The sequence below is a fragment of the Symphalangus syndactylus genome, chromosome 20 (assembly GCF_028878055.3).
Source record: "Symphalangus syndactylus isolate Jambi chromosome 20, NHGRI_mSymSyn1-v2.1_pri, whole genome shotgun sequence".
Taxonomy (NCBI): domain Eukaryota; kingdom Metazoa; phylum Chordata; class Mammalia; order Primates; family Hylobatidae; genus Symphalangus; species Symphalangus syndactylus.
In genome coordinates, this window is record NC_072442.2 from 45,604,245 (window position 1) to 45,618,155 (window position 13,911).

At 44.9% G+C, this 13,911-nt stretch overlaps 1 protein-coding gene across 2 annotated transcripts in view; it reads right to left on the bottom strand.

Annotated features, from left to right (window-relative positions):
- Window positions 1–13,911, bottom strand: part of EFTUD2 (elongation factor Tu GTP binding domain containing 2) — a 51,139-nt gene that overhangs the window by 36,883 nt on the left and 345 nt on the right. For both annotated transcript variants that reach the window (XM_055257704.2, XM_055257703.2), the window contains exons 2-3: window positions 9,215–9,323; window positions 475–640 (exon numbers count right to left, since the gene is read on the bottom strand). In XM_055257704.2, coding sequence (XP_055113679.1) covers window positions 475–640; window positions 9,215–9,319 — 271 coding nt within the window. In that variant the 5' untranslated portion in view covers window positions 9,320–9,323. The remainder of the gene's footprint in view (window positions 1–474; window positions 641–9,214; window positions 9,324–13,911) is intronic.

The window sequence follows — 13,911 nt, forward strand, 5'->3', positions numbered from 1 at the left end:
CAGCACCTCGGGAGGCCGAGGCGGGCAGACCACTCGAGGTCAGGGGCTGGAGACCAGCGTGGCCAACATGGCGAAACCGCGCCTCCAGCCAAAGGACAAAAACCAGGCAGGGGTGGTGGTGCAAGCCGGTAATCCCAGGCAGGCCGCAGGCGGAGGCAGGAGAATCACGGGAGCCGGAGGCAGGGAGTCTGCAGCGAGCTGACTATACGCCAGCCTGGGCCACAGAGGGAAAAGAGAAAAGAAAGAAAGAAAGAAAGAGAGAGAGAGAGAAAGAGAGAGAGAGAGAGAGAGAGAGAGAGAGAGAGAGGGAGGGAGGGAGGATTAACTAAATCTTAAGCCAGAAACAGTACCTGAAGGTAGTAAAGAAAAACTGACCAATTCATTCACTGAACTTTTAAGGTTTGCTGAGAGCTATGAAATGAAGTTTCCAGGTTTCAATTTCACCTCCTCACAGCCCAGCTCCTCCTGACATACCTGTGAGAGGCTGAGTGTCTTCCTCTTGAACTATGGTCTCCACCTCAGGGCCGTACACCTCCTCGGCTGTTGGGTAGTACTTCTTGTCCTCATGCAGAACCACCTCCATCCCAGGGTGGTCATCGTCATGATCTCCTATGTCATCGTCATCGTCATCATCATCCATCTGAAAGCAAGAGGGAGAAGGAGAATCGAAGAGGCACACGCTTTTCCTGTATGATGTCTGACTACCTCCATGAGTGAGAGCACTGATTGTACATGCTGGCCAGCTTCTTATTCTGAGTTCTATGCCAGTGGGGCAGGTTCCACTCCTTTGAGACCCTTCACAAAGAGAAGACTCTAAGCCGAGGCCATGGACAGTGCTCCTGGTTCAAACTTACCCCTTCCTGAATGTGGGCCACTGGTCACAGTGGGTTGAGACTGGAGAAAACAAATCACAGCACAGCCCTTTACAGGGAAAAAAGCAACTTTCTCCAAAGGCAGAAACCAAAAGCCAGAGGTAAAAACCGGAGATAAGCCCATACCTTTAACATTTTCACTTATATCCACAGAATTGTTTTTGGAAAATAACTTTGTGAAGATAATAACAGGTGCTGGCAAGGATGTGGAGAAACTGAAACCTCACACACTGCTGATGGGAAAAAGGTGCAGCTGCTTTGGAAAATAGTTTGGTAGTTCCTCAAAATGTTCAACACAGGTTACATATGACCCAGCAAGTCCACTCCTAAGTATATACCCAAGACAAATGAAAACTTACGGCCACACAAAAACTTAGAAATCAATGTTCATAGTGGCATTATTTATAATAGCCAAAAAGTGGGAACAACCAAATGTCGATCAACTGATGACTGGATAAATGAAATGTGGTACATCCATACAAAAGATTATTTGGCAACAAAAACAAACAAAATACCTATACTTGCTATAGGTATATACATGCTACAACATAGATGAGCCTTGAAAACATGATGCTGAGTAAAGAGGCCAGACTGAAAAAGCTGCATATTATATGATTCCATTTATACGAAAATATTCACAATAGGCAAATCTATATAGACGGAAAGCAGATTGCCCAGGGCTGGCAGGGTAGGTGTGGGTGGGAGGGCAATGGTTAAGGGGTGTGGAGTTTTTTTCTGAGATAATGAAAATGTTCTAAAATTGATTGTGACGACAGTTGCATGACTCTGTGAATACCCTAAAAGCCATTAAATTGTACACTTTACAATTAAATAACTTCAAATCTACCTCCTTACAAATTAACCCATAGTCATATGCAACATTAACAAAGCCACTCTCGCTTCTGCTAAAAAGTCTTCCAAATAATCTAAGGTGACCACCAGATCACCCTTTATATCCTAAAACACTTACTGAGCACTTAATATGTGCTAAGCACTGTTCCAGGTGTTAGTAAGAAAGCAATGAAGGAAAAAGAGGTGTTACTGAAGCAAAAAATCTGCAGACAGAGAATAAGCTCTACAGGTACCTGGGGAAGAGCATTCTAGTCGGCTGATCAAACAGCGAATGCAAAGGCCCAGAGCCAAGAGCATGTGGCAACTTTGAGGTTTAGCAACGAAGCCAATATGGTGAGAATGGAGCGAAGGATGGGGGAACAGGAAGCTGCAATCACACGGGAGGCAAATAGACAGGATCTTCTGGACCACTCTAAGAATTTGGACTTTACTTTTACTCTAGAGCAAAAGTAGGGGGACAGGTGCCATTAGCATCCAGTGGGTAGAGGCCATGGATGCTGCTAAACAGCCTACAACACAGAGTCCTCACAGAAAGAATTATATGGCCCCAATGTCAACGGTGCTGAGATGAAGAAACTCTGCACCAGGGGTTTGGAGCAGAGAAGTGATATGATCAGACTTCTGTTTTAAAAGAACCACTCCAGCCCCTATGCTGAGAATACACTAGAAGCAAGGAGATTAGTTAGGGGGCTACTGCAGTAATTCAGGAAAGAAATAACAGTGGTGGTGGCTTGGAGTAGACAGAGTAGGAACTGGGAAGGTGGTGAGGACAGGCTGAATTCTGGATACATTACAAAGGTAGAGTCAAAACTGTTTTCTAATGAATTGAAAGGAGGTGTGAGAAAAAAGAGAAGCAGCAAGGTTTTTGATCTGAGCGTCGGAAAACAGCCTTGCCTTTACTGAGATGAGGAAGAAAGACTGTAAGAGCAGGTTGGGGGAGCAGGGCGGGGAAAGCTCAGTACTTATGTGTGAGATAACGCCAGGCTTGAGATTCCCTGTTAGACATTAAGTAGAGATGCCATGTAGGAAGGTGGACATACAAACTTGACATTCAAGGGGAAAGTCCAGATTGGAGATACAAATCTGAGTCGTCATGAATAAAGTTATTTGATAGACTGGATGAGATCCCCAGAGGAGTGAGTGTAGACAGAGAAGAGGTCTGAGGAATGGAGCCCCGGGCCTGCTGACATTTGGAGGTCAGGGAGATAATGAGGAAGCAGCAGCAAAGACTGAGAAGGGATGGTCAGTGCGGAGGAAAACCAGGGGTTCTCTGAAAGCCAAAGGAAGAGAGTATTTTAAAGAGGAGGGAATGATCGGCCGGGACAGACGGATGCAGGCAGGTCATGTGGGCTGAGGGCTGGGAACTGACCTTGGGATTTAGCAAGGCAGAGGTCAGTGGTGACCTTGACAAAAGCAGTCTGTGGAATGCGAGAGGCAAAAGGATGGAACTGGGTTTGAAGGAAAATGAGAGGAGAGGATCTGGAGACAGCAACTATGACCAACTAATTCGGGATGTGCTGCATTGGAAAGCAGGGAAAATCTGGAGGTAAATGAAGGGGGATATGGGGTCAAGAGAGAGTTTTAGGGCCGGGCGCGGTGGCTCACGCTTGTAATCCCAGCACTTTGGGAGGCCGAGGCAGGCGGATCACGAGGTCAGGAGATCGAGACCACGGTGAAACCCCGTCTCTACTAAAAATACAAAAAATTAGCCGGGCGTGGTGGCGAGCGCCTGTAGTCCCAGCTACTCGGAGAGGCTGAGGCAGGAGAATGGCGTGAACCCGGGAGGCGGAGCTTGCAGTGAGCCGAGATCGCGCCACTGCACTCCAGCCTGGGCGACAGAGCGAGACTCCGTCTCAAAATAAAAAAAAAAAAAAAGAGAGAGTTTTAGGATGAAATGACATTTTATCTGTGTATGCTGATGGGGATGATCCGGTAGACAGGGAAAACTGATGGCACAGGAGAGAGAGGGCAAAATTGCCAAAGGTCTTGAGTGGTGAGAACGGATGGGATTAGTTTCTAGTAGTCAGAAACATGAACAAATCATTTGTAAGAACGGAAGGGAAGGCATCGTATATGAGTACAGATGTAGGCAGGTGGGTAGAGGGACTGCTGAATGCTTGTTTTCCTTCACACAAATTCCAGCATGCCAACCTCTTCCTTAAGAACACAAAATCTTCCAGTGGTGAGACCGGTTACCTCCTACCATCTTACACTCTACTTCTACTAAAGTGGCCTAAGATTACATTAGTTCTTTTGGCAGCCACATATATCCTACTGGTGGTGGCTCCAAATAGCTATCAAGCCAGTTTTCTCCTGCCCCATACTGCTGAATATATTATGAATCTAACTGCAGGATTTTATATAATAATTTCTGACTGCCTGTAGTTATCTCTACCCGAGTCTACAGTAGCTCAACAAGTCTAAAATAAAACTAAACAAAATATTCTTTTATCATTGCTTTTTTTAATTTTTAATTTTTTTATTTTTTTGAGATGGAGTTTCACTCTTGTTTGCCCAGGCTGGAGTGCAGTGGTGCAATCTCAGCTCACTGCAACCTCCGCCTCCTGGGTTCAAGAGATTCTCCTGCCTTAGCCTCTGGAGTAGCTGGGACTACAGGCACATGCCACCATGCCCAGCTAATTTTTGTATTTTTAATAGAGACAGGGTTTCATCATGTTGGCCAGACTGGTCTCGAACTCTTGACCTCAGGTCATCTGCCCACCTCAGCCTCTCAAAGCGCTGGGATTACAGGCATGAGCCAACGCGCCCAGCCTTAGAATGGACATCTTTCTTTCCTGTCTCCATTACCAAAATCTATGCATCTCTACTGTTACATACCTCAATATAATTAGAAAAAATCTGTCCAGGTGCGGTGGCTTATACCTATAATCCCAGCACTTTGAGAGGCTGAGGCGGGCAGATCACCTTAAGGTTGGGAGTTCAAGACCAGTCTGACCAACACGGAGAAACCCCATCTCTACTAAAAATACAAAACTAGACGGGCGTGGTGGCACATGCCTGTAATCCCAGCTACTCGGGAAGCTGAGGCAGGAGAATCGCTTGAACCCGGGAGGTGGAGGTTACAGTGAGCTGAGATTGCACCATTGCACTCCAGCCTGGGCAACAAGAGCGAAACTCCGTCTCAAAAAATAACAATAATAATAAATCTATGCATCTTGTGGATTAGGAGGCTATAACCCTCATTCTGCTGGAAAGAGGGTAGACCAGTACAGCCATTTTAAAGGGCAATCCGACAGTACTTAGTATAAACATATTAACTAAGTATAAATACAATAAGCATATATACATAGAGATATATATATAATATCCTACAACCAGCAACTCTGCTCTTGGGAATACAACCCAAAGAAATTTTTCCACATTGCATAAAGGGACACATCTGAGAATGTACACTGGATTATTAATTACGGTGAGGGAAGGCTGGTGACAGGTAACCTGGGTGTCTATCACTAAGAGAGGGATGTCACCAGGGCCAACTGAGTAGCAGTTAGTTGCCACAGACTAGATGTACACACAGCAACAGGGAGAAACCCTAAAATGCACCACTCATCATGATGCTGAGTGGGAAAAGAAACAGAACAACGTAGACAATGATACCATTTACTTAAAATACACACACACTATGCAACTCATAGAAAAAGAAACATACATAAATTACAAAGAACTGTGGTGGCACATATGGGAATGAGATAAATGGGAATTAACAAATTAATAAAATAACAGCAGAGCTCTGCACAGCAATGACACTGAGGAGTAAGAATTAAAGAGTATGAGTGACTCAACTGTCTGTACTGAGGTAAAAACCTTCATAGGGTCTCACTCTGTTGCCCACACTGGAGTGCAGTGGCATGACCATAGCTCACCACTACCTCAAATTCCTGGGCTCAAGCCATCCTCCCGCCTCAGTCTCCTGAGTAGCTGTCACTACTGGCATGTACCACCATGCTTGGCTAATTTTTAAATTTTTTGTAGAAATGGGGTCTCACTACATTGCCCAGGCTGGTCTCAAACTCCTGGGTTCAAGTGATCCTCCTGCCTTGACTTTCCAAAGTGCTGGGATTATAGGTGTGAGTCACTAAGTGTTTAGCCTATTATTCTTTTTTTTTTTTTTTTTTTTTTGAGACGGAGTCTTTCTCTGTCCCCCAGGCTGGAGTGCGGTGGCGCGATCTCGGCTCACCGCAACCTCCACCTCCTGGGTTCACGCCATTCTCCTGCCTCAGCCTCCCGAGTAGCTGGGACCACAGGCGCCCGCCAACACGCCTGGCTAATTTTTTTTTTGTATTTTTTTAGTAGAGACGGGGTTTCACCGTGTTAGCCAGGATGGTCTCGATCTCCTGACCTCATGATCCACCCGCCTCGGCCTCCCAAAGTGCTGGGATTACAGGCTTGAGCCACCGTGCCCGGCCCCATTATTCTTTATTTTAAAAATTTTTTTGTTAATAGCTTTATAGAGATATAATTCACATTCCATACAATCTATTTTAAGTGCATAATTCAATAGTTTTTAGTATATTCACAGAATTGTGCAACCATCACCATGATCAATTTTATATGATTTTCATCACCCTAAAAAGAAACTCTGTTACTTACCAATTCCACCTGCCCTCACTCCCAACAAAAAAATCCTGCCTCAGCCTCCCGAGTAGCTGGGATTACAGACACGCACCAGCACACCAAACTAATTTTTTGTATTTTTAGTAGAGACAGGGTTTCACACCATGTTGGCCAGGTTGGTCTCGAACTCCTGACCTCAAGCGATCTGCCCGCTTCAGCCTCCCAAAGTGCTGGGATTACATGTGTGAGCCACCACGCCTGGCCTATTACTGGGCTTTTAGTCCCGAATTCAGGTATGTTGGGATCACTTTGAATTTAGATTCTGTTATCCAATATATTAGCTTTATGTCATGTGCAAATTAGATAAACCTCTGTTCTCTATCTTTACCCAAGTCACTGATAAATAGGCTGAATGACGGGGCACAATGGTTCACCTCTGTAATCTCAGCATTTTGGGAGGCCAAGGTGGGCAGATTGCTTGAGCCCAGGAGTTCAAGACCAGCCTGAGCAACATAGCGAAACCTTGTCTCTATTTAAATATTTTTTTTTTAAGTTGAAAAGGACAAGACCAAACACAGATGCCTAGGACATGTCACAAGAGCTCTGCTGGTGACCCATTAATCAAAAATCTTTGTGTCCCACTGTTCAACCAGCTGTGACCTCCTCTAATCGTATTATGATGCAGCCCATGTTCTTTTCACTAGGACATCAAGAGTTACAGAGGTTAATTGGAGAAGAAGAGTAAATGGAATGAGGACAAAGGAAACCTTTCTATCAACATGGTTTGAATGAGAATGTATTCGTGAATTACCTATATAATTAAAGAAAAACACATCGTAAAATCTTTTTTTTTTTTTTGAGATGGAGTCTCGCTGTGTCACCCAGGCTGGAGAGCAGTGGCTCGATCTCAGCTCACTGCAACCTCCACCTCCCGGGTTCAAGCAATTCTCCTGCCTCAGCCTCCTGAGTAGCTGGGATTACAGGCATGTACCATCACGCCCAGCTGATTTTTGTATTTTAGTAGAGATGGGGTTTCACCATGTTGGCCAGGCTGGTCTCAAACTCCTGGGCTCAAGCGCCTCAGCCTCCCAAAATGCTGGAATTACAGGCGTAAGCCACCACATCTGGCTGTAAAGCTTATTTTCAAAAAGAAAAAAAAAAGCTGGTTTATAAGACATTGATAAAAAACTTCAAATGTCTTGCCCAAATCAAGATACATCACGTTGGCCAGGCACGGTGGCTCACGCTTGTAATCCCAGCACTTTGGGAGGCCGAGGTGGGCAGATCACGAGGTCAGGAGATCGAGACCACGGTGAAACCCTGTCTCTACTAAAAATACAAAAAAATTAGCTGGGCATGGTGGCAGGCACCTGTAGTCCCAGCTACTCGGAGAGGCTGAGGCAGCAGAATGGCGTGAACCTGGGAGGCGGAGCTTGCAGTGAGCCGAGATTGCGCCACTGCACTCCAGCCTGGGCGACAGAGCGAGACTCTGTCTCAAAAAAAAAAAAAAAAAAAGATACATCACGTCCACAGCATGCCCCTGACCCGTGTCTCAACCTAGTAATCCTATCAAGAGAAAATTATTTTTATAAAACTCATGCTAGCTTCCTAAGTATTCAACAGTCATTCTTTTTTTTTTGAGACTGTTTCACTCTTGTTGCCCAGACTGGACTACAGTGGCATGATCTTGGCTCACTGCAACCTCCGCCTCCCGTGTTCAAGTGATTTGCCTGCCTCAGCCTCCCAAGTAGCTGGGACTACAGGCGTGTGCCAACAAGCCCGGCTAATTTTTATATTTTTAGTAGAGACAAGGTTTCACCGTATTGGTCAGGTTAGTCTTGAACTCCTGACCTCATGATCTGCCTGCCTTGGCCTCCCAAAGTGCTGGGATTACAGGTGTGAGCCACCGCGCCCGGCCCCTTTCCATTGCTTTTACGCATCTCTGAAAATCTGAGCTTGTAAGGGAGCTCCCAGTGCAGCTGCAGCTGGAAGAGTTGAGTATCTTTTCCAAGTGGGAATTATTCATGACTGTTAAAAGACACTTCAGGGAAATGGAAGAACTACTGATCAACTAGAGCTCAGATTACAAAACCATCTCATCAATGAAACTACATATTCCCTTTTGGAACCTTAGTAGCTAAGCTTTGCTGGAGCAGTATGAGATCTCACTAAGTCATGTTATAAAAAGGACAATCTCAAGACACGTACCCAGGGTATTACTGGAACACAGAGGATTCAAAATTTCATTGCTTTTTAAAAAAAGGTGGGGGAGCGGGGGGCAGGCATGGTGGCTCATGCCTATAATCCCAGCTCTTTGGGAGGCCGAGGCAGGTGGATCGCTTGAAGTCAGGACTTCAAGACCAGCCTGGACAACACAGTGAAACCCCGTCTCTACTAAAAATACAAAAAAACATTAGCCGGGCATGGTGGCACACACCTGTAATCCCAGCTACTCAGGAGGCTGAAGCATTGAGAATCGCTTGGATCTGGGAGGCGGAGACTGCAGTGAGCCAAGATGGTGCCACTGTGCTCCTGCCTGGGCAACACGGTGAGACTGTCTCAAAAAAAAAAAAAAAAAAAAAAAAAAGAGGGGGCTGGGCATGGTGGCTCATGCCTGTAATCCTAGCACTTTGGGAAGCCAAGGCAGGTGGATTGCTCGAGCTCAGGAGTTCAAGACCAGCCTGGGCAACATTTTGTCTCTACGAAAAATAAAAAAAATTAGCTGGGCATGGTGGTGCATGCCTGTAGTCCCAGCTACTCGGGAGGCCAAGGTGGGAGGATCACTTAAGCCCGGGAGGTGGAGGTTGCAGTGAGCTGAGATTGCACCACTGCACTCCAACCTGGCAACAGAGTGAGACCTTGTCTTAAATAAAATAAATAAGAGCGAGATGAAAAGAGCAATATATTTGCTTTACCTCATCAAGATCTTTGGTCTCTCTACCCAATTCATCATCATCTTCATCAGAATCAAGCTCTGGTCCAATATAATTCCCAAACTCATCATATAAGTCGGTATCCATGATGCTAAAATTCAAGGAGAGAAGAATTAGATTCTGGCAAGGTAATCAAGGCCTCCATGTGGTGGCCCCACCTGTCTAGTCTTAAGTCTTATGGTTGGCCATACCCCTTTCACATGCCTCCTCTCCAGTGACATCAACCTACTGAATGCTCCTCCCAGAGCCCAGTACTTTCCCCAAGTCTCTGCCCTACTTGTCTCTATTTACGTAGTCGTCCCTCCACTTTTTTTTGGGGGGGGGGACTTTTAAGGAGCAGAGAGTTGAATAGGCAAGAAGGAAGAAGACAGAAGGAAGAAGCTCCACCGTACAGAGATGGGGCGTCGGAGGGGCGCTCCAAAGCCGAAAGAGGAGAGCCCCCTCCCTCCACTTTTTTAATACTAAATTTAATTTTAAAATAACTTAGTATCAAAAAATGGCAAGAACAGTACAAATAACTTACTTTTTCCTAAATTATTTGAAAGTGAGCTGTTGACACAATGGCTCATCACCTCCTAATACTTTAGTGTAAGGGTGGGCAAACTCTGGCCTGTGGCCAAATCTGGCCCCTCCAGCTGTTTTTAAATGGCCCTCAAGCTAAGAATGCTTTTTCACATTTTTAAATTGTCAGGGAAAAAGTCAAAAGAAAAATATTTCATGATACATGAAAATTAATTATAAGGAATTCAAATGTCAGTGTCTATTAAAAAAGTTTCATTAGGAGGCCGGACGCGGTGGCGCATGCCTGTAATACCAGCACTTTGGGAGGCCGAGGCAGGCAGATCACCTGAGGTCAGGAGTTCGAGACCAGCCTCGCCAACATGGCAAAATTCCGTCTCTACTAAAAATACAAAAATTAGCTGGGTATGGTGGTGCACACCTGTAATCCCAGCTACTCAGGAGGCTGATGTAGGAGAATCCCTTGAACCCAGGGGGTGGAGGTTGCAGTGAGGTGAGATGGGGCCACTGCACTCCAGCCTGGGAGACAGAACAAGACTCCATCTCAAAAAAAAAAAAAAAAAAAAGTTTCACTGGAAAACAGCCATGCATATTCATTTACATCATCTACAGTTGCCTTCACACTGTAATAGCAGAGTTGAGTAGTTGGGACTGAAACCATATGGCTCACAAAGCCTAAAATATTATCCAGTCCTTAATAGAAAAAGTTTGCCAACCTCTCCCTCACCATGTGTGATTCCTACAAACAAGAACATTCTCCTACATAACCACAATACAACCATCAAAATCAGAAAATTAATATTCACACATTACTACCACCTACTTTACAGATCCCATTCGAGTTTCACAGATTGTTCCAATAATACCTTACATGCCTAAGGATCCAATCCAGGATCACGTTTGCATTTGGTTGTCATGTCTCTAGTCTCTTTGGATCTACAATCTTCAGTCTTTCCTTCCAAGGACTGTCGTGACATCCTTAAGGATGTCCCTTGATTTGAGGTTGTCTGATGTTACCTTATGATAATATTCAGGTTATGCGTTTTGGGCAGGAATATCACAGAAGTGATGCTGTGTTCTTTTCAATGCATTTCCTATCAGGTGATACATGGTTTCAATTTGCCCCATTAGTGGTAACGTTAACTTTGATCACTTCATTAAGGTGATGTTTGCCAGGCCTCTCCATTGTAAAGTTACTCATTTTCCCTTTGTAATTAAGTAGTGTTTTGTGGGTTTTCTCCACTTCAATTACTGAAATTCTATTCAAAGAAACAGTTCAAATGCCACCACCTCCTTTAAGCTTTCCTAGCTCCTCAATTTCTCATTCCTCTATCCTACTAGAGCTTTTTGCACCTTTATCAGTATTTAATTTTGTCTTAAATAGTAGTTAACTGGCTGGGCGCAGTGGCTCATGCCTGTAATCCCAGCACTTTGGGAGGCCAAGGTGGGCAGATCATGAGGTCAGGAGACAGAGACTATCTTGGCTAACACAGTGAAACCCCGTCTCTACCAAAAATACAAAAAATTAGCCAGGTGTGGTGGCACACACCTCTAGTCCCAGCTACTCAGGAGGCTGAGGCAGGTGAATCACTTGAATCCAGGAGGCAGAGGTTGCAGTGAGCTGAGATCGCACCACTGCACTTCAGCCTGGCCGACAGAGCGAGACTCCGTCTCAAAAAAAATAAATAAAATAAATAAACAAATAGTAGTTACTAATCACCATCACCAACTATAGTTTATAAGCGATAAATAACAGACTAGAGCATCACGGCTCTGGAGTTGGAAGACTTAGATTCAAATCCTAACTTTGTCACGAACAACTATGTAACTTCAGGTAAGTTACTTCATCTCTTCAAACCTGATTCCTATTCTTCAACTGGAAAATGGAATTAATAATCCTCACTGAATAAATGGTTATGAGGATTAAATAAAACACCCTGTGTAAAGAATTTACCAGAGTCCAGCTGGGCGTGGTGGCTCACGCCTGTAATCCCAGCACTTTGGGAGGCTGAGGTGGGTGGATCACGAGGTCAGGAGATCGAGATCATCCTGGCTAACACAGTGAAACCCTGTCTCTACTAAAAATACAAAAAATTAGCCGAGCATGGTGGTGGGCACCTGTAGTCCCAGCTACTCGGGAGGCTGAGGCAGGAGAATGGCATGAACCCGGGAGGCGGAGCTTGCAGTGAGCCGAGATAGCGAGTGAGACTCCGTCTCAAAAAAAAAAAAAAGAATTTACCAGAGTCCTAGGCTCAATAAACGTTAGCTAGCATTATTTTTTGCCATCCTTGATCATGAAAACCCTGTGTTCCACGCACCCGCTTCTTTCCTTCACTTCTTTTATGATACGAAATTTAATTTTAAAATAATACCAAAAAGTGGCAAAAACAGTACAAATAACTTTCTTTTCCCCAAATATTTGACAGTATGCTGTTGACACAATGCCTCTTCACCTCCTCATACTTTAGAGCAAGAGCTGACAAACTCTGACCTGTGGCCAAATCTGGCCCCACCACCTGTTTTTGCATGGTCCTCCAGCTAAGAATGCATTTTACATATTTATTTTTTTATTGTTTTGAGACGGGGTCCCGTTCTGTTGCCCAGGCTGGAGTGCAGTAGCACGATCTCAACTCACTGCAACCTTCGCCTCACAGGTTCAAGAGATTCTCCTGCCTCAACCTCCCGAGCAGCTGGGATTACAGGCACCCGCCATCACACTTGGCTAATTTTTGTATTTTTAGTAGAGACGGGGTTTCACCATGTTGGCCAGGCAGTCTCGAACTCTTGACCTCAGGTGATTAGCCCGCCTCGGCCTCCCAAAGTGCTGAGATTACAGGTGTGAGCCACCGCACCCGGCCACATTTTACATTTTTAAATAGTTGAGAAAAAAGTACCAATGCCAATACAGCCAATAGCCAAGACAGCACCTTGCATAAGTAGGAACTGGATAAATGTTAACTGAATGGGATGTTTAATTTTAAGATGCTGATATTTCTTGGATTAGACTGATATCTCCAACTCCCTCAATGCCACCTGCTGGGTGCTGAATGTAGAGAGAGAATTGGAGCTCCAAGGACCAATAATTAAATGTAAATTATTATGGAAACTTTCACATGCATATTCTTTTTACTTCTAAAAAGCTATTATCGCATTTATGCTTATCTCATTCTCCCAAGACCCCAGTCAAGTCATTGAAGAAATTATTTATTTTAGATATATTTTTTGAGACAGAGTTTTGCTCTTGTTGCCCAGGTTGGAGTACAACGGCACGATCTCGGTTCACTGCAACCTCCGCCTCCTGGTTTCAAGCGATTCTCCTGCCTTCAAGCGATTCTCCTGCCTCAGCCTCCCGAGTAGCTGGGACTACAGGCGTGCACCACTACGCCCGGCTAATTTTTTTGTATTTTTAGTAGAGATGGGGTTTCACCATGTTGGCCAGGCTGGTCTCGAACTCCTGACCTCAGGTGATCCGCCCGCGTCTGCCTCCCAAAGTGCTGGGATTACAGGCGTGAGCCACCGCGCCTGGCCGATTGAAAAAAATTTTATACAAAGCTGTTCATGGAACAAGCCAAGCTCATTTCTGCCTCAGGGCCATTGCACTTGCCATTCTCTTTGTCCAAAACGCTCTCCCCTTTGATATTTTTCACCTTGTTCCTTTATTTCAATCAAGTCTCCACTAAAATGTCATCTTCTCTGTCACTCTAAAAAGTCCCTCATACATACTCTCCAACTTCCCACTTTCACTGTTTCCTTGTTATTCACAAATGTTATACATTTATCACTAGCTGACTTGTATCTAGTTGTTTACTGTTCATTTCCCCAACTACAATTTAAGCAAGGACTTTGTTCACTTAGTACTGTGCCTAGCATAGACTAAGCCCTCAATAAGTATTTACCGAACTAATGAATGACTCTAACAAGGTACAGAGAATATAGCTGATTTGCCCACGGTTACACAAAACTAGCGATTCATGGTAACAAACCTCACTGCCGCTTCCCGCTACAATGCAGGCGCTCAAAGAGAACTTCGGAGGGAACCTGGCAGAGAACGGCTGAAAGTGGCACGGATAGAAGAGGGAGTGAGCAAGGGGACTGGACAGTTAGAGCACCACTCCTACCTAGCGATACGATTTTACGGACTGAGGCTACAGAGGCAGCCC